This window comes from Oncorhynchus kisutch, linkage group LG28, assembly GCF_002021735.2.
Source record: "Oncorhynchus kisutch isolate 150728-3 linkage group LG28, Okis_V2, whole genome shotgun sequence".
NCBI lineage: Eukaryota > Metazoa > Chordata > Actinopteri > Salmoniformes > Salmonidae > Oncorhynchus > Oncorhynchus kisutch.
In genome coordinates this window covers 22,091,046-22,113,881 of record NC_034201.2, presented here as the reverse complement: position 1 = coordinate 22,113,881, position 22,836 = coordinate 22,091,046, and the positions used below count along the sequence as shown (strand labels likewise).

The 22,836-nt window shown below is 43.7% G+C and overlaps 1 protein-coding gene across 7 annotated transcripts in view; it reads left to right on the top strand.

Annotated features, from left to right (window-relative positions):
- Positions 1-13,295: 13,295 nt before the first annotated feature.
- Positions 13,296-22,836, top strand: part of LOC109872766 (clathrin heavy chain 1) — a 46,712-nt gene continuing 37,171 nt past the window's right edge. For 4 of the 7 annotated variants that reach the window (XM_020464086.2, XM_020464084.2, XM_020464085.2 and 1 more), the window contains exon 1: positions 13,297-13,600. In XM_020464086.2, the coding sequence (XP_020319675.1) occupies positions 13,559-13,600 (42 nt within the window). In that variant the 5' untranslated portion in view covers positions 13,297-13,558. Of the gene's footprint in view, positions 13,601-22,836 lie in introns of all 7 variants that reach the window. The other 3 variants (XM_020464081.2, XM_020464083.2, XM_020464080.2) reach the window with 1 other exon arrangement.

The window sequence follows — 22,836 nt, the reverse complement described above, 5'->3', positions numbered from 1 at the left end:
CACTGGTCACCTCCAAAGCCAATTTCCCCTTTGGCCGCCTTTCCTTCCAGTTCTCTGCAGCCAATGACTGGAGCGTGACTGGAACGAGTTAGTGAGAGAGACATATCTCCCTCACTAACTTTAAGGTCAGCTGTCAGAGCAGCTTATAGCTGCTGTATAGCTGATCGCTGCAGCTATACACAGCCCATCTGTAAATAGCCCATCCAACCAACTACCTACCTCATCCCCGTATTTGTTTTTGTTTTTCTGCTCTTTTGCACACCATTATTTCTACTTGCACATCCTCATCTGCACATATATCACTCCAGTGTATATTGCTAAATTGAAACTACTTTGCCACTATTGGCCTATTTATTGCCTTTACCTCCTTACTGCACACACTGTATAGAGATGTTTTCTTTTTTGTTATTGACTGTATGTTTGTTTATCCCATGTGTATCCCATGTGTGCCCCTGTGTTGTTTTTGTTGCACTGCTTTGCTTTATCTTGGCCAGGTTGCAGTTGTAAATGAGAACTTGTTCTCAACTGGCCTACCTAGTTAAATAAAGGTGAAATATATATAAATATAAAATAAATCATCAAAAATTGGTATTTCAGAGTATGAGCTTTTGTGATCCTCACTTCCTAAACATATACAGTGGGGCAAAAAAGTATTTAGTCAGCCACCATTGTGCAAGTTCTCCCACTTAAAAATATGAGAGAGGCCTGTAATTTTCATCATAGGTACACTTCAACTATGACAGACAAAATGAGAGAAAAAAAATCCAGAAAATCACATTGTAGGATTTTTTATGAATTTATTTTCAAATTATGGTATTTGGTCAATAACAAAAGTTTCTCAGTACTTTGTTATAGACCCTTTGTTGGCAATGACAGGGGTCAAACGTTTTCTGTAAGTTTTCACAAGGTTTTCACACACTGTTGCTGGTATTTTGGCCCTATGATGAAAATTACAGGCCTCTCTCATCTTTTTAAGTGGGAGAACTTGCACAATTGGTGGCTGACTAAATACTTTTTTGCCCCACTGTATATTGTCTGGATCCACCAGTAGGCAGTTAGAGTTTGTACTTTAGAAGAGTTGTTTACAACTGGCCAGTTAACTGCAGATGTCTGGCAGGAAGTGCCTGGTGTCACCTGCTTTGACTCTAAAGAGCATGAGAGGTGTCTCTGAGGCTTAAAAGTTGTGTTCCAGCAGCACTGAAAATACTGATCTCATCTCAACAAAGTGTTTGCAGCACAACTGGACCAACACATCTGGAAAACCACTGCCTGACACAGGCCTCTTTCAGCCGTGTTCTCACAGAACAAGCCTTTATAATTTACAGTTATTTCCCATAAGGCTTAAACCCAATGCAAACCCGTGCATGGGCTGTTTCCTGACTGAAGCTGCAAGCACATGTAACACAAAAGAAACTTATTAAATCATGGAATTGAAAACCATGTAAAATGTAAGTGAATGACTCATGCGATAATTTGCCCCCAATGCATAAGCCAGTGTCAGTACAGCAGAAAACTCTCTCTCCCTTCATGAGTTTTATTGACTCTTACGATAATGGACGCCATGGAAATGCAAATGAAACTTCACTTTCAACTTTATTGGTATGAATACACAATGTGACACTCTTGCTCTGAGCCTGATGTGTTGTGATATAGAATTCATGTACAGTCTCCTTTGCACAAAACATTCTGCTAAACTTTACGTAAGAAAATGATCAAAGTCAAGTTGAGGAAATGACAGGAAATCATGGGTAATAAATGGACGAGAATTCAGTATGTTAATTACCTTACCTTATCTTATCTCTAAAGCAGCTTACCCTGCACATGGACATCCTCAATAATAGAGCTGTAAAAAAATAAAAATATTAAATGACATGCAGAATAGCGTGATCAAAATCCTAAAGCTAATTGAAGAAGTGTATTTCTATAACTGTATTTACTTGAAGATGTCTCATTGTAATTCGTATTTACTGCATGTTAGGCAATATGGCCCTCATCATCTTCACATACACATTCACAAGACTTTTAAAACTGCTCTCTAACAAGCATCGCTAGAACAATGCAACTATTACGAGTGCAAACGATTAAATGTCCTTCATTGTATAGTGCCGTTGCAATGTTGTTATTTCATGAATATCTTTCTGTATTTATAGTACCACAGAAAAATGGTATGATTCATTGGGTTGATGATATTTCTTGTCAGAGATAACAATGGTGGTGCATTTCTCATACCAAGTGGTGATGGAGCCAGTCAAGATGCTCTCGATGGTGCAGCTGTAGAACTTTTCGAGGATCCGAGGGCCCATGTCAAATCTTTTCAGCCTCCTTAGGGGGAAGAGGGGTCCTCTTCACGACTGTGCGGACCATATTTAAGTCCATAGGGATGTGGACGCTAAGACAGTAGAAGCTCTCAACCTGCTCCACTACAGCGCTGTCAATGTGGATGGGGGTGTGCTTTCCCCTCTTTCTCCTGTAGTCCACAAACAGATCCTTGGTCTTACTGACATTGATGACAGTCGTTGTAGGCGTTGTTGATCTCTGCACCAGACAGGCTGCTCTTGCCAACATACTTGGGGTCCAACATGTACGCTGCGGCGTGTATGGGCTTCAGGCAGAAGTCTTCACGCTTTTTAATTGATTTCAGAACTGCAGTTTCCTCAGCTTTGAGAAACAGTGAAGTGGGCAGGGCAGTACGGATTTCTTCTCTTACATCTGCTAGCAGAGTCTGAACATCAGACAGGATGGCATCGTCTCCCTCAATCCATGCAATGGCTACTGCTATAGGTTTCAGGAGTTTCAGGCTGCTTACCACTCTCTCCCAAAATACATCATCCAGGAGGATCCTCTTGATGGGGCTGTCCATATCGGCAGACTGTGATATGGCCATTTATTGGAGAGACTCCTTCTCCTCCAGGAGATTGTCAAACATGATGACACCACCACCCCAACGGGTGTTGCTGGGCAGCTTCATTGTGGTGCTCTTATTCTTCTCACTTTGCTTGGTGAGGTAGATTGCTGCTATAACTTGATGACTCTTCACATACCTAACCATTTCCTTGGCTCTCTTGTAGAGTGTATCCATTGTTTTCAGTGCCTTGATGTCCTTGAGGAGCAGATTCAATGCATGAGCAGCACAGCCAATGGGTGTGATGTGAGGGTAGGACTCCTCCACTTTAGTCTAAGCAGCCTTCATGTTCGCAGCATTGTCTGTCACTAGTGCAAATACCTTCTGTGGTCAAAGGTCATTGACTGCCTTCAGCTCATCTGCAATGTAGAGACCGGTGTGTCTGTTGTCACTTGTGTCTGTGCTCTTGTGGAATACTGGTTGAGGGGTGGAGATGATTTAGTTAATTATTCATTGCCCACGAACATTCAACCAATCGAGATGATTGCGATACAGTCTGCTTTCTCTATGATTTGCTTGACCTTCACTTGAGCTCTGCATCCAGCAATGAGTAGATTAAGCATGTCTGGTTGGAGGGGTGTATGCTGGGCGAAGAACATTCAGAAATCTCTTCCAATACACATTGCCTGTGAGCATCAGAGGTGAACCAGTTGCATACACAGCTCGAGCAAGACATTCATCAGCATTTCTCTTACTACGTTCCTCCACTGAGTCAAAAAAACGTCTTATTCCAGGAGGACCTGTGAGCTGTTGCTATCGATAAGGTGTCTGATTCATAATTTTCACCTCAAATTGAAGTAGAGGGACTTTTGTCAGAGTTTGCTTGGTGTGAGCATTGAGGGAACTTCATGCACTTGGCCAGATGATTCTGCGTCTTTGTTGCATTTTTCACATATGATTTGGCACAGAATTTTCAAATGTACACAGCTTTCCCTTCTACATTAGCTGCAGAGAAATGTTTCCACACATCAGATACTGCCGGTGGCATTTTCCTGTAAAGATTAGAAGAAAAAAAAGTTATATAAAAACAAATACAATTCCATGTACAGATAAATAGTTAAGCAGTTAGATTAAACAACTCCTTTGTAAAAATGTTTTAAAAGGAAAAATGTATGGAAACAGGTGAATTAACGCTCAAGCAACATGACCAAGCCTTGAAAGCCCTTTTGGAGCACATCAAGGAGTTTTCACAAAGCCTGTCTGACCTACAGGGCTGAACCTTCGCCCAGAGCCATTTGTCCTGACTCCCAAGAGCTACGATGGAGACCTCGGAGCTTGCAGAGCCTTTTTAGTACAATGTTCACTAGTATTTGAGCAACGGCCCTACTCTTATGTTAGAGAACTGGCCAAAATGTCCTTCCTGATTGGCTGCCTCCGTGGAGCAGTGCTTACCTGGGCCACAGCGGTATGGGAGAGACAGTCCCCCATCTGCTTCTTCTACTCCCGATTCACGGAGGAGATGAGGAATGTCTTTGACCACCCGGTCTGTAATAAGGATGCCACTAAACGACTCCTGTCCCTCCGTCAAGGCCCCCATAGTGTTGTTGAGGTGGCATGTGAGTTTCGCACCCTCGCCGCTGAGAGCATTCCAGAACGAGCTCACTGAGACTATTAAGTATTAAAGTTGGTGTCCAGGGATGAGCCTGATGGACTCGCTGAACACATCTCCCTCACCATCCACATTGACAACCGTCTCCGTGAACGTTGGATGGTGAGTAGGTAGGGTTGCATGCGCCATAACATCTGCTTCCGCGCCTTGTCCTCCTCCTGCATCTCTTTCCAAGGCTCTTCCTGATCCTGAACCCATGCAGCTCAGCCGGACCCGTCTCTATCCAGAGGCGAGGCAGCGGCGAATTGGCGCTAGGAGCTGCCTATACTGTGGCCAGGTTGGTCACTTTGTCTCCAATTGTTCCCTACGTCCAGCAAAAGAGGAGGCTCGGCAGTAGTGGGGGATATACTGTTGAGCCAAATCGCCAGCCCATCTTCCCCAGACCCCTGCTTGAAGGCAACCTTGTGTGGCAGAGCCAGGGTTTTCCTGTCTGCTCTCATCGATTCGGACACCAATGAGAGCTTCCTGGACGGAGGTGTCGTTACTCAGTTGGGCCTGGACACTGTCCAACTCGATTCACCCCTCGATGCCAACGCTCTCAACGGACAGCTCCTCGCCCGTGTCTGTGGGAAAAAAACGTCCCTGTCTCTCTGGAAACCACCAGGAAAAGATCAGTTTCAACATAATCGACTATCCTTACTCCCCCGGTTCTTGGCCATCCATGGTTAAAGCTACACAACCCACAGATTGACTGGACCGCCGGAAAGGTAACCACTTGGAGATAATTTTGTCACTCATTGTCTACATTCTGCCCTTTCCCCTGCCTTGTCTGAACCGTCGCACCTGTCATCAGTTCCTCCAGAGTATCACAACCTAGCGCCTGTATTCAGCAAGCACCTGCCGCCTCTCCCCCAGTACCCCCCCCCCCCCCCCTCTCTCTGGTGTCAGAGCAAATCCCCACCAGCTGCAACCTGTTTCTTAATCAAGACCTCTACAAATACTCAGCCCTGCCACTTCCACACTGCCAGATCGTAATCTCTGCTCAGACAGTATGGTTCTAGCTGTTTTTACTATTCAGACCCTTTGTGCCGTTTTTTCTTGCCTAACGCTGTTTTCCCCTCCGCTACAGTTCTGCCTGCTCTGACTCTGGTCCCTGTCTCCAGTGCCACGTCTCGTCATCCTGCTACTGTCCTGGATTCCCCACTCTACTGCTCCCTTGGATTCCCCTCCGGACCTGCTTACCCTGTTGTCCCAACCCCTCTCTGTCACATTCTGACCTTTATTTCCTTTGTTTTGTCATTATTTAGTATGGTCAGGGCGTGAGTTGGGGTGGGCAGTCTGTTTGTTTTTCTATGATTTGCGGATTTCTATGTTTCGGCCTAGTATGGTTCTCAATCAGAGGCAGGTGTCATTAGTTGTCTCTGATTGAGAATCATACTTAGGTAGCCTGGGTTTCACTGTTTGTGGGTGTTTGTTTCCTGTGTCAGTGTTTGTGCCACACGGGACTGTTTTGGGTTTCGTTCGTTCCACATTTATTGTTTTTGTATTTCAGTCGTTCATGTGTAGTATTTCTTATTAAAAGAACCATGGACACTTACCACGCTGCATATTGGTCCTCCGATCCTTCTCGCCTCTCCTCTTCTCGCTCCAGCCTCAGCCTCCTCACATGGTTTCCTGCAACCCACCCGAGCTTCCCCTGAACTGCACTCCATCTCCCCCTGTGTTGCAATAAATACCTTGGTTACTTCATCCCAGTTTCCTCGTCTGAGTCTGCTCTTGAGTTCCACTCCGCGTAACACACATACCACAATTGATGCAGTCTGAATCAGCTATATGAATAGTAGGCTACACATAATGCATTTCCAATGCCATGACTAGAGCATCACTGATTTTCAAGGGTTTTTGTATGTTTTTGCCAGGCTGATGTTTTCAAGTGACGTTATCCACCTACTGCAGCCTCCCTCAGAGTCAGGGTATTTCAACAACTGTGTCCACTGCCCTTTCATTCTTTAATGGGAGGGACAGGGAGCAAAGAACGTCTACATTGACATATCCACACAGTCAATTAGTGACTTCCGCTCAGCTCCAGACCATAGGGTGCATGTTACTGCAGAGCAAACAATGGGACACTTAAAATTGGTATAACATTAAGAAACGGAGACTGTGCCAAAGTAGATTAGATTGGTGTGTTCTGTAATGTCATTCAGAGGAGAGAATTTTTGGGGGGCCTGTTTCCAATCAGTTAGCTGCCAGTGAAGGGTGCTTGACATGCTGGTAATCAGACAAGGGGAAGGATTGTTATGCCAAATACATTATTTTTGATGGGGCTGCATTCTAATTTTATAAATAAAAGGTGATGCTTTTGGATCACAAATGGTCAAATTGATTAAGGTTAGGGTTAAAGAGGTATATTATTGTCCCTTGTTCATCCGGGATAGAACAGCTGTAGTGGGATCTGCACATAGTGGAGCACATGACTGAAGTGAAGTGACACTGACAGTCTCACATGGTCACAATCAAGCGATCAAGGGTGGAGCTCCAGGAGTATGAGATGACTATATTATATTACAAGCTGGGCTATTATCTTAGGAGGGGGTTATTTATTCATGTACTATATCAAGGTGGGACAAACAGTGTATGAAGGGTGTAGTGCCAGGTCATGGCCAATAGTAGGCGTACACATTAATTATTCATAGTGGATTAAATGCCAGAGTGAAGGAGAGAGAAAGAGGGGAGGGAGAGAGAGAGAGAGAGAGAGAGAGAGTGAGAGAGAATGTCAGTGAATGTGTGTGTGTGAGCATGCGTGTTCATATTCCTGCATTAATTTGTATGTGTTTGTGAGAGCATCTGTACGTACGTGTGTGTATGTGTGTGTGTGTGTGTGTGTGCGTGTGCGTGTGTGTGCATGCGTGTGTGCGAGCGTGCGAGCGTGTGTGGGCAATCAAATCAAATCAAATGTATTTATATAGCCCTTCGTACATCAGCTGATATCTCAAAGTGCTGTACAGAAACCCAGCCTAAAACCCCAAACAGCAAGCAATGCAGGTGTAGAAGCACGGTGGCTAGGAAAAACTCCTTAGAAAGGAGTGGCAATGAGCCATAGACCATCTATAGGACTTACTGTGCGAGCTCCAGCTCCCTGCACCGGATCCTAGTGTCAGTCCAGTCCATTCTTTATAACTGGGGGAATCCTTCAGCCCATTAATCTAGCCACAGAAGGACACAGAGCTCACATCTGCTGCTAGAGCACTGCCAAAGAGCCAACGGTTACTCTTACATAATGTCTGTGTAAGACCAGAGAGACAGCTATTTTTCTGTTTAGATCTTTTCTTCAGCACATATTCCTTACAATTTTAGGAAGGCTTAGATGTTTAGAGAATCAATGGCAACAATCTAAGCGGTGGATCTGAGCCTCTTTGGATCCCTTACTCTGCACTGGAATAGGAGGCATTGTCATGTGCATGGTAGTGGTGTAGTGAAAATAAGAAATGACCAGGGTCAGGGTTGTGTGCGTGTGTGTGTGTGCGTGCATGCATGCGTGTGTTTGCTCTGCAGAATCATGCACCCAGTGTTTCTCTAGATTAGCTCTGGGCCAGAGGGTAATCGCTGACTCCTCAGTGTACCTGAGACATACCCACAGTGAGGCCGAAGGCCATGCTTTTATGACACACATGGCTTCTCTATATGAGCGTCTGTGTCTCGTGTTTCCAGGGTCCCTGCCTCTATGGCAACGGAGATTTGCATTATTTTTCAGTGGCGACCCGTCATTCAGGGCAGGTGGGGCAGAGCCCCAACTGTTTAGCTAAAAAAATATATGGAGACATTTTTATGTATATATGTTGTTTTTTTCCCGGTTTTGCAGGTTGTTTTGGATTAACCTCTTGAAGCTAGGGGGCACTATTTTTATGTTTGGAAAAATAACGTTCCCAAAGTTTCTCAGGAACAGATTCTAGAATATGCATATAATTGACATATTAGGATAGAAAACACTCTAAAGTTTCCAAAACTGTCCAAATATTGTCTGTGAATATTACAGAACTGATTCTGCAGGCGAAACCCTGAGAAAAATCAAACCAGGAAGTGGCTTCTAGTTTGAAAACTCCATGTTCCATAGCCTCCCATTGCTCCATTTAAAGGGATATCAACCAGATTCCTTTTTCTATGGCTTCCTCAAGGTGTCAACAGTCTTCAGACAAGAAAGCTCAAGGTCATTGGCCACAGATCGAATTGCGTCAAATCACCTTATATCTATAGTATCATTGATTGGACTGGTCATGTCAAAATCATATTTCCAAAACCTTAGCTAGAAAGCTACATGTAGCAGTCATCATCATGAATCAAGTCGACAATCTACTGGCAAATCCTTTACAATCCTTGTCATATGAAGATAAATTATGAAGAGATATTATAGATAAAACGTATCGGTGCTCATCAGGCATTGGACATAAACATTACACAACGAGTTGGAAAATCGCAAATTCAACATTGAGTGGTTTGGAAGGAATCAGTGGCTAACTGCAAGCGTTGCAAAGCAATCACTAGCCTGCTATTCAGTGGAGTGGATGTGTGGTTCAAGTCTGCTGTTAATCCAGCATGACTACTGTCACTTTCAATTGGGGAATTGGGAAATCTCAGACTTCATTGAGTTTAAGGCAACTGGGACCTCGGAAAAAAACGAGCTCTGACTGGGGATTTTATTATTTATTTCACCGTTATTTAACCAGCTAGGCTAGTTGAGAACAAGTTCTAATTTGCAACTGCGACCTGGCTAAGATAAAGCATAGCAGTGTGAACAGACAACAGAGTTACACATGGAGTAAACAATTAACAAGTCAATAACACAGTAGAAAAAAAAGAGAGTCTATATACATTGTGTGCAAAAGGCATGAGGAGGTAGGCGAATAATTACAATTTTGCAGATTAACACTGGAGTGATAAATTATCAGATGGTCATGTACAGGTAGAGATATTGGTGTGCAAAAGAGCAGAAAAGTAAATAAATAAAAACAGTATGGGGATGAGGTAGGTAAAATTGGGTGGGCATGGGCTACTGGACCGAAGGGCGCCTCTGGACCGAAGGGCGCCTCTGGACCGAAGGGCGCCTCTGGACTCTCCGGACTGAAGGGCGCCTCTGGACACTCCGGACTGAAGGGCGCCTCTGGACACTCCGGACTGGAGGGCGACACTGGAGGCTCCGGACTGGAGGGTGACACTGGAGGCTCCGGACTGGAGGGTGACTCTGGAGGGAGGAGACGCAGAGACAGCCCGGTGCGTGGGGCTGCCACAGGGCCCACCAGGCTGGGGAGACCTACAGGAGGCCTGGTGCGTGGAGGAGGCACCGGATGAACCGGGCTGTGGGGGAGCACTGGAGCTCTGGTGCGCAGCCTTGGCACCACTCCTCCAGGCTGAATGCCCACTTTAGCCCTGCCCCTCCGGAGTGCAGGCACATGTCGAACCGGGCTGTGGGGGAGCACTGGAGATCTGGTGCTTAACACTCGCACCTCTCCCTTAGGCTCAATGCCCACTTTCACAGGCATAGGGAGAACTGAGCCCTCCCAACGCCCCAGAGACACAGTACGCAGAGCCGGCGCAGGATACGTTGGGCCGAAACAGCGCACCGGAGACCAAACGCGCTGAGCTGGCACAATCCGCCCTGGCTGGATGCCCACTCTTGCATGGCACTTGCGGGGGGCTGGCATGTACCGCACTGGGGACACCGTGCGCTTCACCCCATAACACGGTGCCTGACCAGTACCACGCTGCTTCCGGTAGGCACGGGGAGTTGGCTCAGGTCTCTCGCCTGACTCCGCCAATCTCCCCGTGTGCCCCCCCAAAAAATGTTTTTGGGGCTGTCTCTCGTGCCTGTTGCGCTGCCTTGCTTCATATCGCCGCCTCTCAGCTTTAGCTGCCTCCAGTTCTTCTTGCGAGCGGCGATATTTCCCAGCCTGTCTCCAGGGTCCCTGTCCGTCGAATATCTCCTCCCATGTCCAGGAGTCCTGAACCCCCTGCTCCCTGTTACCACGCTGCTTAGCCGTTTGTGGTGGGTAGTTCTGTAACGATTTTCGTCGTCAGATGAGGAAGAGTAGTCGGACCAAAGCGCAGCGTGGTAAGTGTTCATGTTTATTTATTGAACTGAACACTAATACAAAATAACAAAAGAATAAATTAAACCGAAACAATCCTGTAAGGTGCAAACACTCAACAGAAAATAACTACCCACAAAACCCATGTGGGAAAAAGCTACCTAAGTATGGCTCCCAATCAGAGACAACTATAGACAGCTGTACCTGATTGAGAGCCATACCCGGCCAATACAAAGAAATACAAAACATAAAAAAAAGACATAGAATGCCCGCCCAAATCACACCCTGACCAAACCAAAATAGAGACATAAAAAGCTCTCTACGGTCAGGGCGTGACACACTGACCATATCCTATACCTGCTACATGATAGATGTTAGATACTTTTTTTGGTGGAACGTTGGTGGAGCTTTGCAGAGCTGCGTCTCTACAACAGCACCATGGAGAGGTGAGCTGGGAATGGACAAGCAAAATATTTTGCTCCCCTGCCTTTGACAAGATGCACTGCTTATCAAAGGGCGGCATCAGCAAAATGCCCATATGACACTGGTTGAGAGAAATTGTCATTGTATTTGGGCAGAATTCTGTGTTGTTCTTGGAGGTGTGTCTTGGTCAGTTTAGCTCAGAAAATACCGGCTTGTCAATCTGCCGCCATAGTCGGCCACCTAATGAGCGGGCCGGCCGTGGAATGTATGAACCGGTCCATGGGAACTATAGCTGTGTTATGTAACTAGGAGTGGTGGGTGCGGAGTCAGGCGCAGAGAGCAGAGTTTTAAGGAAAACCGTATTTATTCCGGTGAGAAAAGGTCATGCCAAAACAACAGGCGAATAAATTATCAGCCCAAAACAGGACACAAACAGTCCTTAAAAATACAAACAATAGCATCTACAAAACAGAACAGAGAAACAAGCCCGCACAAAAGCAGGCGGGCATAACAGGCTTAAATAGCCCTAAACCAAACCCCAAACGAGAAACAGGTGAAACCAATAAGACATAACCAACAGAAAAGGAAAAGGGAATCGGTGGCAGCTAGTAGACCGGTGACAACGACCACCGAGCGCCGCCCGAACAGGAAGGGGAGCCACCTTCGGTGGAAGTCATGACAAGCTGTTTTTAAACTGGGTGGTTCGAGCACTGAATGCTTATTGGCTGACAGCTGTGGTATATCAGACCATATACCATGGGTATGACAAAACATTTATTTTTACTGCTCTAATTACGTTGGTAACCAGTTTCTAATAGCAATAAGGTACCATGAGGTTTGTGGTAGATCAAATAAAATAAAATAAAATTTGATTAGTCACATGGGCCGAATACAACAGGTGTAGCCCTTACAGTGAAATGCTTACTTATGTGCCCCTAATCGACAATGCAGTTAAAAAAATATATGAGTAAGAATAAGAAATAAAAGTAACAAGTAATTAAAGAGCTGCAGTAAAATAACAATAGCAAGACTATACACAGGGGGGTACCGGTACGAGTCAATGTACGGGGGCACCGTTTAGTTGCGGTAATATGTGCATGTAGGCAGAGTTATTAAAGTGACTATGCACGTGCCTAAGAACAGCCCTTAGCCGTGGTATATTGGCCATATGCCACATCTCCTCGTACCGTATTGGTTAAGTATAGCCAGCTGCATAGATTCCCTTTGGACTGTAAAATTAAATAACTCAATATCGCCATCTGCCGACTTTTGGGCTAGCATCAAGTCTAGTTGAGGAATAAAGTCTAGTTATAGAAAGTGAGTGGATTGAAGATAAAGCAAATACACACAATATCGACCAGATAAACAAGTGAATTCAAGAGGCGTACAAAACTCTAATATCATGCTTTTATTATAAGGGCTACAACCGTTTCAAAGCCTTCAACGGTGGGGAACTGGCAGTGGTGGGAAAAGTACCCAATTGTCATACTTGAGTAAAAGTAAAGATACCTTAATAGAAAATGACAAGTAAAAGTGAATGTTACCCAGTAAAACACTACTTGTGTAAAAGTCTAAAAGTATTTGGTTTTAAATATACCTAAGTATCAGAAGTAAATGTAATTGCAAAAATATACTTAAGTATCAAAAGTATAAATAATTTAAAATTCCTGGTATTAAGCAAACCAGACAGCACAATTTTCTAGTTTTTTCCCCCCAATTTACGGATAGCCAGGGACACTCTCAAACACTCAGACATAATTTACAAATGAAGCATTTGTGTTTCGTGAATCCTCCAGATCAGAGGCGGGGGATGACCAGGGATGTTCTCTTGATAAGTGCATGAATTGGACCATTTTCCAGTCCTGTTTGAGCACTCAAAATGTAATTAGTTATTTTGGGTGTCAGGAAAAATGTATAGAGTAAAAAGTATATCATTTTGTTTAGGAATGTAGTGAAGTAAAAGTAAAATAAGTCAATATGAATAGTAAAGTACAGATACCCCCCAAAACGATTTAAGTAGAACTTGAAAGTATTTGTACTTAAGTACTTTCCGCCACTGGGAACCGTAGCACGCAAGTAGGAACTGACGTTCATTCACGAGGACGAATGATGTGGCAAAAATCAAAGGGCGAATCGCAAAGAAATAGTACCAATGCATCCTTAATCGCCCAAATTGTATGCGCCCTTTGCACTACATTTGAGTAATTTTTCTTGGATTGTATAAAAATGAATAGTTTTCAATTGTGAATATTATACATAAAATGCTAATCGTGATTGGAAATGACACTTTTTGAAACATAAATATGTGTATTCGTCCGCCCCACTGAAGTACACTGCCATTTCCGGATTGTTTCTCTCCCGAGCAGCCTCCACCACCGCCATTGAAGGTCCAGTGTGTTCAGTGCAGCGGTATCAGACCGTCATCACTGGGGAAGCAAGTAAACAGCAAAAGGACAATTACAATCACCAGTATATTGACAACACATTGTCATACAAGTCTAACCAATTGGACTTTAAACTAGCCTTTTCCTGGCTAGGATCTGAGAAGAAGCCGTAGTGTGTTAGCATTAGGAGAATCGGGAGGAGAGCAAAGGAACCGCCATGGCTCAGATCCTGCCTATTCGCTTTCAGGAGCACCTGCAGGTAACGTTATGTTGAATGAATGGTGATATTTCTGAAAAATTATAATGTATTACTTTCCTCATTCATTGTTCATTAGGATACTAACATAACCGACGAGTAACAAGCATCGCTTATCTTTGAATGAAAATGACCTCAACATAATGTTGGCTGAGTTAGCTAGTTAGCTAATCATGACATCGTCGCCCAGCTCGGTGGGACGCTGACGATGGATGACATTAGTTAACAGTAACTATATAGATATAGTTTCTAACTAGCGAGCAAGTTGTCTTGCCCATTGGTATGGACGGCGAAGCCGTTAGTAGGCCAATAACTTATTGTTATAGTTGGCTAACGTTAGCTACAATATAGGTAGTTTGCCAACTAACCAGTATGAGACAAGCTAACGTTAGCTTAGCCTAAATCTACTAGCCAGCTGCTCACGAATGTGTTGTAGCTAGCTAGCTACATGAAGGAAATAAATTAATACCAATTCAGCAATAAACCATCTGTCGTTAATTATGATTCCGGGTGTTTATCCGCACGTTATAGCTATCTAAATGTGATGACCATTCAACCCGGATCAAATATTAGTAAGCTAAAGTTAGCCAGCCACCTATAGTAGCTAGTTTAGCTAACATTCTTCCTGTCACAGATCTGAACTATCAGGCGAGTTGAGTTACATTTCCATTTACACCTGTACTTGCCTTAGTTTTGAATAAGCAGGTCTAGCTCAGCCGGCGGTGTGAGGTCACTAGTTAACACCAAGCCTGATAGTCATTTCCCTCAATGTCAGTACTGAAGAATAGGCAACGTTTCATTCTTTCCTTCCCTAACAGTATCATGAATATCCTTTCATTCATGCAGATTAGGTTAAGTGGGCTGCCTGCCTCATGATTCTTAATTGACTTTCCTAGTTAAATAAAGCATGTCATCAGCAGGTGTATGACACATCTTCACACATAATTAGATAAGGCTTTTTCATGTACTTTGTATGAATGCATACTGACTAATGATTTTCCATCACAGATAAGTTTGATTACTGTTCTGTTAATGAAATAAGTTTAAACTCTTGGGCAGTTTGGCTGTAGTTTATTTTCAGTGGACAATTGATTTATTTTTAACCTTTTATTTAACTAAGAAAGTCAATTAAGAACATTCTTATTTACAATGACGGCCAAACCCGGACGACGCTGGGCTAATTGTGTGCTCCTCTATGGGACTCTCAATCACGGCCGGTTGTGATACAGCCTGGATTTGAACCAGGGTTTCTGTAGTGATGCCTCAAGCACTGAGATGCAGTACCTTAGACCGCTGCACCTCTCGAGAGCCCAAAACATTTACCTCAAGCACTAAAAAGCTACACAAATGACATCTGACCAATGAAAAAGCCTTCCTCTATTAGGCAATATATGTAACTGGGAGTGTTTGTGGTTTTGAATGACCACACCTTAGCCTGACATAGGCTACATCACGTCATGGTGACTATTAAACTCACAGTAGGTCAAGTTGAGGAAGTGGAAAACATTTATGCTCCTTGGAGTGCATGTATTGTGTCAAGACTGCTGGCTTGAAAGATCTCTAAGTGAGCTAGCTAATGAATAAATCAGTCTCTGGTCTTTTTGTGGACCCTCAGATTCAGAACGAGAAATGCGATCTGCCTACATCTTGGTTTCCGAAAAATAATTGGTTTTACATTGTGTTGCTAGACACAATGCAAAGTTGGTTTGTTTTAAAGCCTGACTCATAAACAAAACCGTTAGGAGAGGTGGAAATATGTAGTATCTATTTTTCAGTCAGAATAATAGCTTTACTACAATACTTATAGACAAAGTGCTGCATGTGACCGAGACTCACTTTTGCTGTTCAATTGTGCAGTTTTGCCTCTACATCTGGAGTAGTGCTGTTTTTGCTATTACATTGATTCTAGTTTCTCTTCTCTTTTCTCATGGATATTGTATGGTGTCTGAGGGGAATCGCAACTAATTTCTCAGTATTTCAATCTGTGGTGTAAAATGATAGGATATTCTCCAGAGGATTATGGCTAACCACAAATGTTGGAGAGGTGAAGGGATGTCACTGTGAGCCAATGTTGTTGGACTGTCCTCTTTCTTTTCTTCTGCAGACGGGAATGGTGATAACACAAATGAGCCCTGCAGGCGTAGTCCCCAAACACTAGACCTAGTATCCACTCCCGCCTTTACTGCTGCACAGTGCATTCACAGCAATAGCCCTTAGTGCCAGGATGATACCAGTATCGCTAGATTTTTTTCCATGGCTAAAATGAAAACCCAAAGCAGACTAAACTCTTTGGTCCTTTAAAAACCTGCTGTATGTAAAATATGATACAATCAATTGTGACTCGATGACAACATAATGATGTTTGTTTCCAAATTGGGGCTGTTTTCCTAAAGAAGTTAAATCCGTTTTGTTTTTCTTTGCCACGATACTAACAATTATGAAGATATTGGTAGGGTCCCGGCCCTAATAGCACTCATCTCACTAATGTACCTGTACTGAAGATAAAGTTGACTAATCAAATTGATCTAAATATATCTTTAGTTATTCATACATCACGTCTGAGGTTGACAAGCCCTTGTAAAGGCCTTTTAGTTTGTGGAATTATAATGTACAGTTTATGGTGAGTTTTATGCCCTTGAGGGGTCTCTAATAGCAGGAGTGGGTGTTTCAGAAGATAGAGGAAGGTGGGACTGTTTAGATAATGTACTGGCTATTCTGTGAATTGAGATTGAGCTAAGCTGGCACTGTAGTTTGTAGCTGTAGGGTGTGAGGCAGGGGTGTTGTGCACCACATCCACCATCTTTCTCCTGCATCTTGAGTGAGACTTAATACTAGTACTCAGTCTATGAATTATACATTTTGACTGAAATTACCAACACTGTGTGTGTAGAATTCACATTGACCTCTTGTGCATGCTCCTGTTTTTTAAGGCTGTGTCAAGTTATTCTAGACATGAAAGCATTTTCAGCGCAAAGCTAGAGAAGGATTTACTAGTTTCTGTTGCCTAACAGTGCCCGCAGCGTACACATTTAGTGTAATAAGTATCCTCTGATTTCTGTGTCATTGGCACGTCAGTCATTGTATGTGACTGATATATATATACATATACACACACACACACACACACACACTCTGGGGAGTCCGCTGCCATCACTAATGCTTTACTTGCATATGCTGTTTCATGCGTGTTTCACGGATGGTATAGAGCGAGGTATGAGCAGTGGATCATGCAGAATATTTCCCACACATTGTCCTTCAACTGGGCCATTCATGGTGGGCTGTAATTTGAAATGAAGACCCAAAGGTTCCCTTCGGTGTAGGTCACCCATTTACATGATGAAATGCAAAGCAGAGGCCTATGGGGCGACAGGTAGGCTAGTAGTTAGAGTGTTGTGCCAGTAACCGAAAGGTTGCTGGATCAAATCCTCGAGCTGACAAGGTAAAAATCTGTTATTCCCCCGAGGCAGTTAACCCACTGTTCTCCGGCCGCCGAAGACGTGGATGTCGATTTAAGGCAGCCACCCGCACTTCTCTGATTCAGAGGGGTTGGGTTAAATGCGGAAGACACATTTCAGTTGAAGGTATTCAGTTGTTCAACTGACTAGGTATCTCCCTTTCCTTTCTATTGTGATCATCTGTCATCCTCCCTGTTGGGTTTATGTCCACACTCCCTGTGGAGTGTCTTCATAAATCTCTGCTGGGCTGTCAGGTATTTGGGCCGGTAGGTATACGGCTCCATAGACACAGGAGAGCGAACTAGCTCCCAGGAAACTACCAGGGCCTCACTTTGAGCCAATTGGTGCAGTATGGTCACATGATGTGAGTCAGTCACTGACTCCTATAAGGTCAGCCTCTCGTATCTGCTTCTGTGACATCACGGTGCTCCAGTGGGCAGGTGATGGATGTTTTCTCACACACATATCCAGCCCAGTACTGCTGTTCTAATACAGTACAGAGATCGAGCCAGCCAAACTCAGTCAGGTCCATTACTTTTTATTTTATATTTAACAAGGCAAGTCGATTAAGAACAAATTCTTATTTACAATGAGGGCCTACACAAGATAAACGCTATTTGTTCAGCCAGCAGCAGCAGTCCAATCTGCTTTAAAGCACACTTATGTTCACCCAGACTAACCCCAGAGGCTGAGGGAACCTCATGGTGAGCTACACCACTGGGCCTATACGTTGAAGCCTCCCATCCACTTTATTTGCTCTCCCTCTGACGGTGTCCTCTGTCCTCACTCATCCGAGGCCACTTGCATAGCTTGCATTTTTATAAATCAACCATTTATACAGTTGGCTGTATAGAACTGGACTTTTCCTCTCTCTGAGGTACAAGGGCCCTGACTGTTTTTCCAGGCATTGTTTTTTTACTCACCACACACACTTGGTTTTCCTTGGAGTTGGAGCTAGTGTCTTGAACATAATGCATGTTGGACTCCTATTCACTGAGTGAAGAAATTGTTCCTGGCCCTGTGTTGACAAAGGTTTCCCTTGCTATTAGTATTCTGTAACAGAGGGTGTGAGGAGTCAAGTTTCCTCGCCTGTGCCAAATGTTTGTTTATATTGAAAGGAAAAACTGGATATGTCAATAAATATCTTAGTGCTTATCAATATCATATCTCGGCAATGTTTCACTTCAATAAGGCCACTCACTATCTTTATATTCCTTCCCACTTTAATCAAGAGATGGCTAGTTGTCTCTTGATAAAATGTTTTTGATTACATGGCAGATGTTTGTAAAAATGCTCCCAGGACCATCTATCTGCTAGATGTGACCCTACATGTAGTCGTCTAGTATTATCCTGCTAGGGCTGCTAGCACAGAACAGAACATGCATCTCATTCTCTCTATTTATGCAGCTTGAACAAGTTACAACAATGTAACCAGTTCAGCTGAAAATGAGATGCCCTACTCAAGGTCACATACTGTACATTTCTCCTCCTACATGACTCTGCTCACTGCTTGAAAGTCTTTATGCATTTAACCACAGCAATAACTGTTGTCGAATGGCATTTAAATGGAAGACATGACATTTTACCCCACCACTAAACTCTGTTTAGTGCGTAATAGGTGTTAAGAAACGTTTTTTTATGCCTGCGTTCTTTAAAACCTCACCTTCAAAGGTTTGTGTGGGGAACTTTGAACTCTCACCTGGTAAGCAGCTGATATCTCGTGACGTGCTTGTGAGGATATGGATTTGCTGAACACTTGACATTCCTCAGTGTAGGACACCTGAACATACAATAAAGCAGCAAAGCATTTCACAAAAAGGAAAAGCCACTAAACTATCTGGAAACTAACCCTCAGTCAGCAGAACTGGCTTGACTCCACTATGAATTCATCGTTTTATCTCTCCTTTTCCTCCCCTCTTCCCTTATATCTGTCAGACCAGAGGACCCGTCTTCCTTACCCCTGGGTTGGTGCTGGTCACATGTCCCCCGACCCGTGGTCAATCTGTGAGACAATGGGCTCCTGCTTCCTGTTGTGGAGTAATAGAGCAGTTTGGAGCTGGACCCCCTGCAAGCCTCAGCACATCCTGCCCTTCCTTGAATCCCTGCAGGACGCAGGGGCTTTTGTGCTGAGCAAGGTGCCCTTGTTCCCTTGAAGGAAGAGAGGAAAAGCAAACCTCTTGTCAAGTCAGCATATGGATGCATGGGTCTGCGGCTTGCTCAGGTTGAGAACGCTTCACATGGGGTTCGAGGGAAGTGTCTGATTTGCATTTTAGCCTATTCATCTTAACATAAGCTTTGATTCTAGCCAGGGACCGAGAGTACAGTTGTATCTTTCCTTGGAATGTCATTCGTTCCACACAGTGCATCACTACTGAACCACTTTCTGCCAGTGAGGCTGTAGTGTATTGGGTATCCATTTGATCCAGCCACTCCAGTGCACCTGGAACCAGGAGCTGCTAATCTATTAGAGCTGCATCTAGATTTCCTGTATGCAGAGCATGCTCCACTGTAGTGCCATTTTAAGATCTTGTTAGGGGTTTTCATGTGATTTGTAGCAATGATAAGAGAGACCTGGTTTGTAAAGGTGATGGTAATGGATGATGAGAGGTATGATGGCTGAGGAGTGACTCACTGCGGCCTTGTGGCAGTCTGTCTGTTTCTTCCCGCAGCACAGAGTCAATTGCCTGGCTGGTGTCATTACTCCTTTTAGGAGGGGAGACTATCATGCTCCCTCCACCCTTCACTCTGTAAACCTCTTTCATCCCTCTTTTTGTATCCCCAATCTCGCACTCTTTCTCGCTCTGTTCCCTCTCGCCTCTCTCTCATCGTGCTGCCGTGGCAAAGTGAACAGATAAATAAGCGCGACACTTTGTGGCAGCCTTGGCTCTGACAATCATTCCCTTTCTTACATCTCTCTTCTATCAAGTGTTGCTCATGCTCCCCTGCTGTCAGTTTACATGTCATAGTTAATGCAGTGTTTCAATAGCATCTGGAATAAAAGGCCTTGAGCTGGAATGTGCCCAAACCCACCAGTCCAGCTATTGCCATGGGGTAGTTAACCCAACACCAGGTCTGTGAGGGCAGAGGACACAATCTCATGACTAAATTAGTGAGTTTCCAGCCTCCATGTTGGTGTGTATGGTGTTAATTTGACTTGGTTTCTCACACATTCCTTCTCAGTGATGTCATGCATGCCTATGTGGGGCGGCTATGTTAGTGCCTGCTTAGTGTGTGCTCATAATGTTAGCGGACAGACTTTTTTGCTCTAGTTCAACATCTGTCTGACTCTGAGCTGAATTATTTGGGTTCTGGTCAGTGTAACACATTCATTGTGCAGTGGAAATGGAGGGCGCACTAGGGGCATGCCTGCTGGACTTTAAGTTCCTGTTTTATGGCTGTTTTCATGTTGAATCAAAAGCTTTTCCGCCAGCATAGAGGGACCTCATGGAGGATGAAGAGCATGTAAATCTGTCTAGACCATTGTGGAATGACTGTTATAGGACAGAAGGACACTCCCATTGAGGGATTTCTGTCCAGTGTCCACTCCGAGTAACATCGGTCAGATATACGACTTCCTCAAATGCTTTGGCATAGGCATCATGTCTAGAGGTTCAAATGTGAATCCAGTATACATACATTCCCTTTGATTTGTCAGCCATGAGTTTATTTTTTGTAGAGTGATATGCACTGTTCATTTTGAAGAACATTGGTGAACTTCTCCAGGGCCTTGTCTGACAAGGCATCAGTGAGTCTTCATTTTTACAAATATCACCACAAATGTCACCCATAAATGTCCAAGCCTCCAACCAGGTTTGTTTCAAACACAAATCATCATAGTCCTGTCATCAGTCAGGTTTTATAACTGGCATCTCTTCAATAATGGCCTTGCATATCTTGAAAAGTAGTGGTAGTATGTGTTCTGTTCTGGGCTTGGATAAGGCCAAGCTTATCTTTAGGGAGATAGAAACACACTACAAATGTTACTGTGTGAGTCACCCACAGTGGCCAGGCAGCTCTAAATGTAACGGAGTGTCTTTCCTGAGTGATGGATCGTGTTTGGCTGTAGGGCTGCTTCTGCAGCAGAGCTCCATTGTTTACTGTTCAATTCAGTTGTGGGTCGTTACTACTTACGCACTGCCTACAGAGTTCCCTTCCACCGACCAATAGCAGCAAGGTCAGGGCATCCCTCCAGCCAATGAGTGATGGTTATGCTGCAGTGATGTCGTCAGTGCTATACTAAATTGCCGCCCTTAACTGGAGTGTACAGCGATCTGTGTAATAGAATTGCGACCATATAATTAGATGGGTAGCTAGCTCTCATTTTTTTGTCACTTCTGTAATAATGATACAGGAGAGTTCCTGCTTATTAACTCCAATAGCCCTTTTAACTTCTCTGGGATATGTGGGACGCTAGCGTCCCACCTAACCAGCAGCCAGTGAAATTGCAGGGCGCCAAATTCAAAACAACAGAGATCTCATAATTAAGTCACATAAACATACAGCCATTTTCCAAAGAAGGAGAGGTGTCACAACTCAGAAATAGCGTTATAAATATTCACTTAATTTCGATCTTCGTCGGAATGCACTCCCAGGAATCCCAGTTCCACAAATGTTTGTTTTGTTCGATAAAGTTCATAATTTATGTCCAAATACCTCCTTTTTGTTCGCGTTTAGCCCAGTAATCCAAATGCACAGTGCGTGAGCAATTAGTTCAGACAAAGTCAAAGTTCTATTACAGTTCGTAGAAACATGTCAAACAATGTATATAATCAGTCCGTAGGATGTTTTTAACATAAATCTTCAATAATGTTTCAACTGGACAATTCCATTGTCTTTAGAAATGAGAAGGAACGCAGCTAGCTCTCACGGTCGTGCACCTGACTGAGCTCATGGCATTCTGCCAGACCGCTGACTCAAACAGCTCTTATTCTCTCCCTCTTCACAGTAGAAGCCTCAAACAAGGTTCTAAAGACTTGACATCTAGTGGAAGCCTTGGGAAGTGCAATATAACCCCACAGACACTGTATAGTAGATAGGCAAAGACTTAAACTACAAATCTCAGATTTCCCACTTCCTGGTTGGATTTTTTTTCTCAGGTTTTGTTAAATGAATAATGAATGAATAACTGTAGGCTATTATATTTCTGTGTGTGCAGTGGTTCTTTCTTTTAAAAATTGAGCTGGTTTGTGACAGATTGTGGATAAGATTTGATATTTTTAGGCCATACAAAATATACAAACAACTACTTCACACCTGCCCAGACCCACCTGCTCACACCCCCATCTGACTCTCCTCTTCAAACTGCACCATTTTGTTTCTCTCCATCGCCCACACTCACTTTCAACATTTGGATAATAAAGCATTTGAAGGCTGACATTGGTTGATTTTTAATACTTCTGACAGCCAAATGTCTAACTCCTCCTCTAACTTTTGGACTTTAACATTCCCACAAGGCATTGATTATTATAACATAATGAAAATGTATCAGGTAATTTAAATTACTGCAGACCTATGGGTTTAACCTTCTGAATGAATGATTATATTGAAGGACTGAAACATAAACACCTCCATTAATTTACAAAAGGATAGTCTAATAGCTTGGCTAGGTGTGACAAATTCCCCAATTTGTACCACAGTTTAGACTACTGATAAATGCTGCAGTCAGAGTTGAGTCCTTTTGTAAAGTGTAGCCTAATGGCCAAAAAGTTTTACACTTCCTCATGCAACCGCAAAATTGATAAAGCATATACTGTACAGTATTTGTTCATCAACATCTTTTATGCT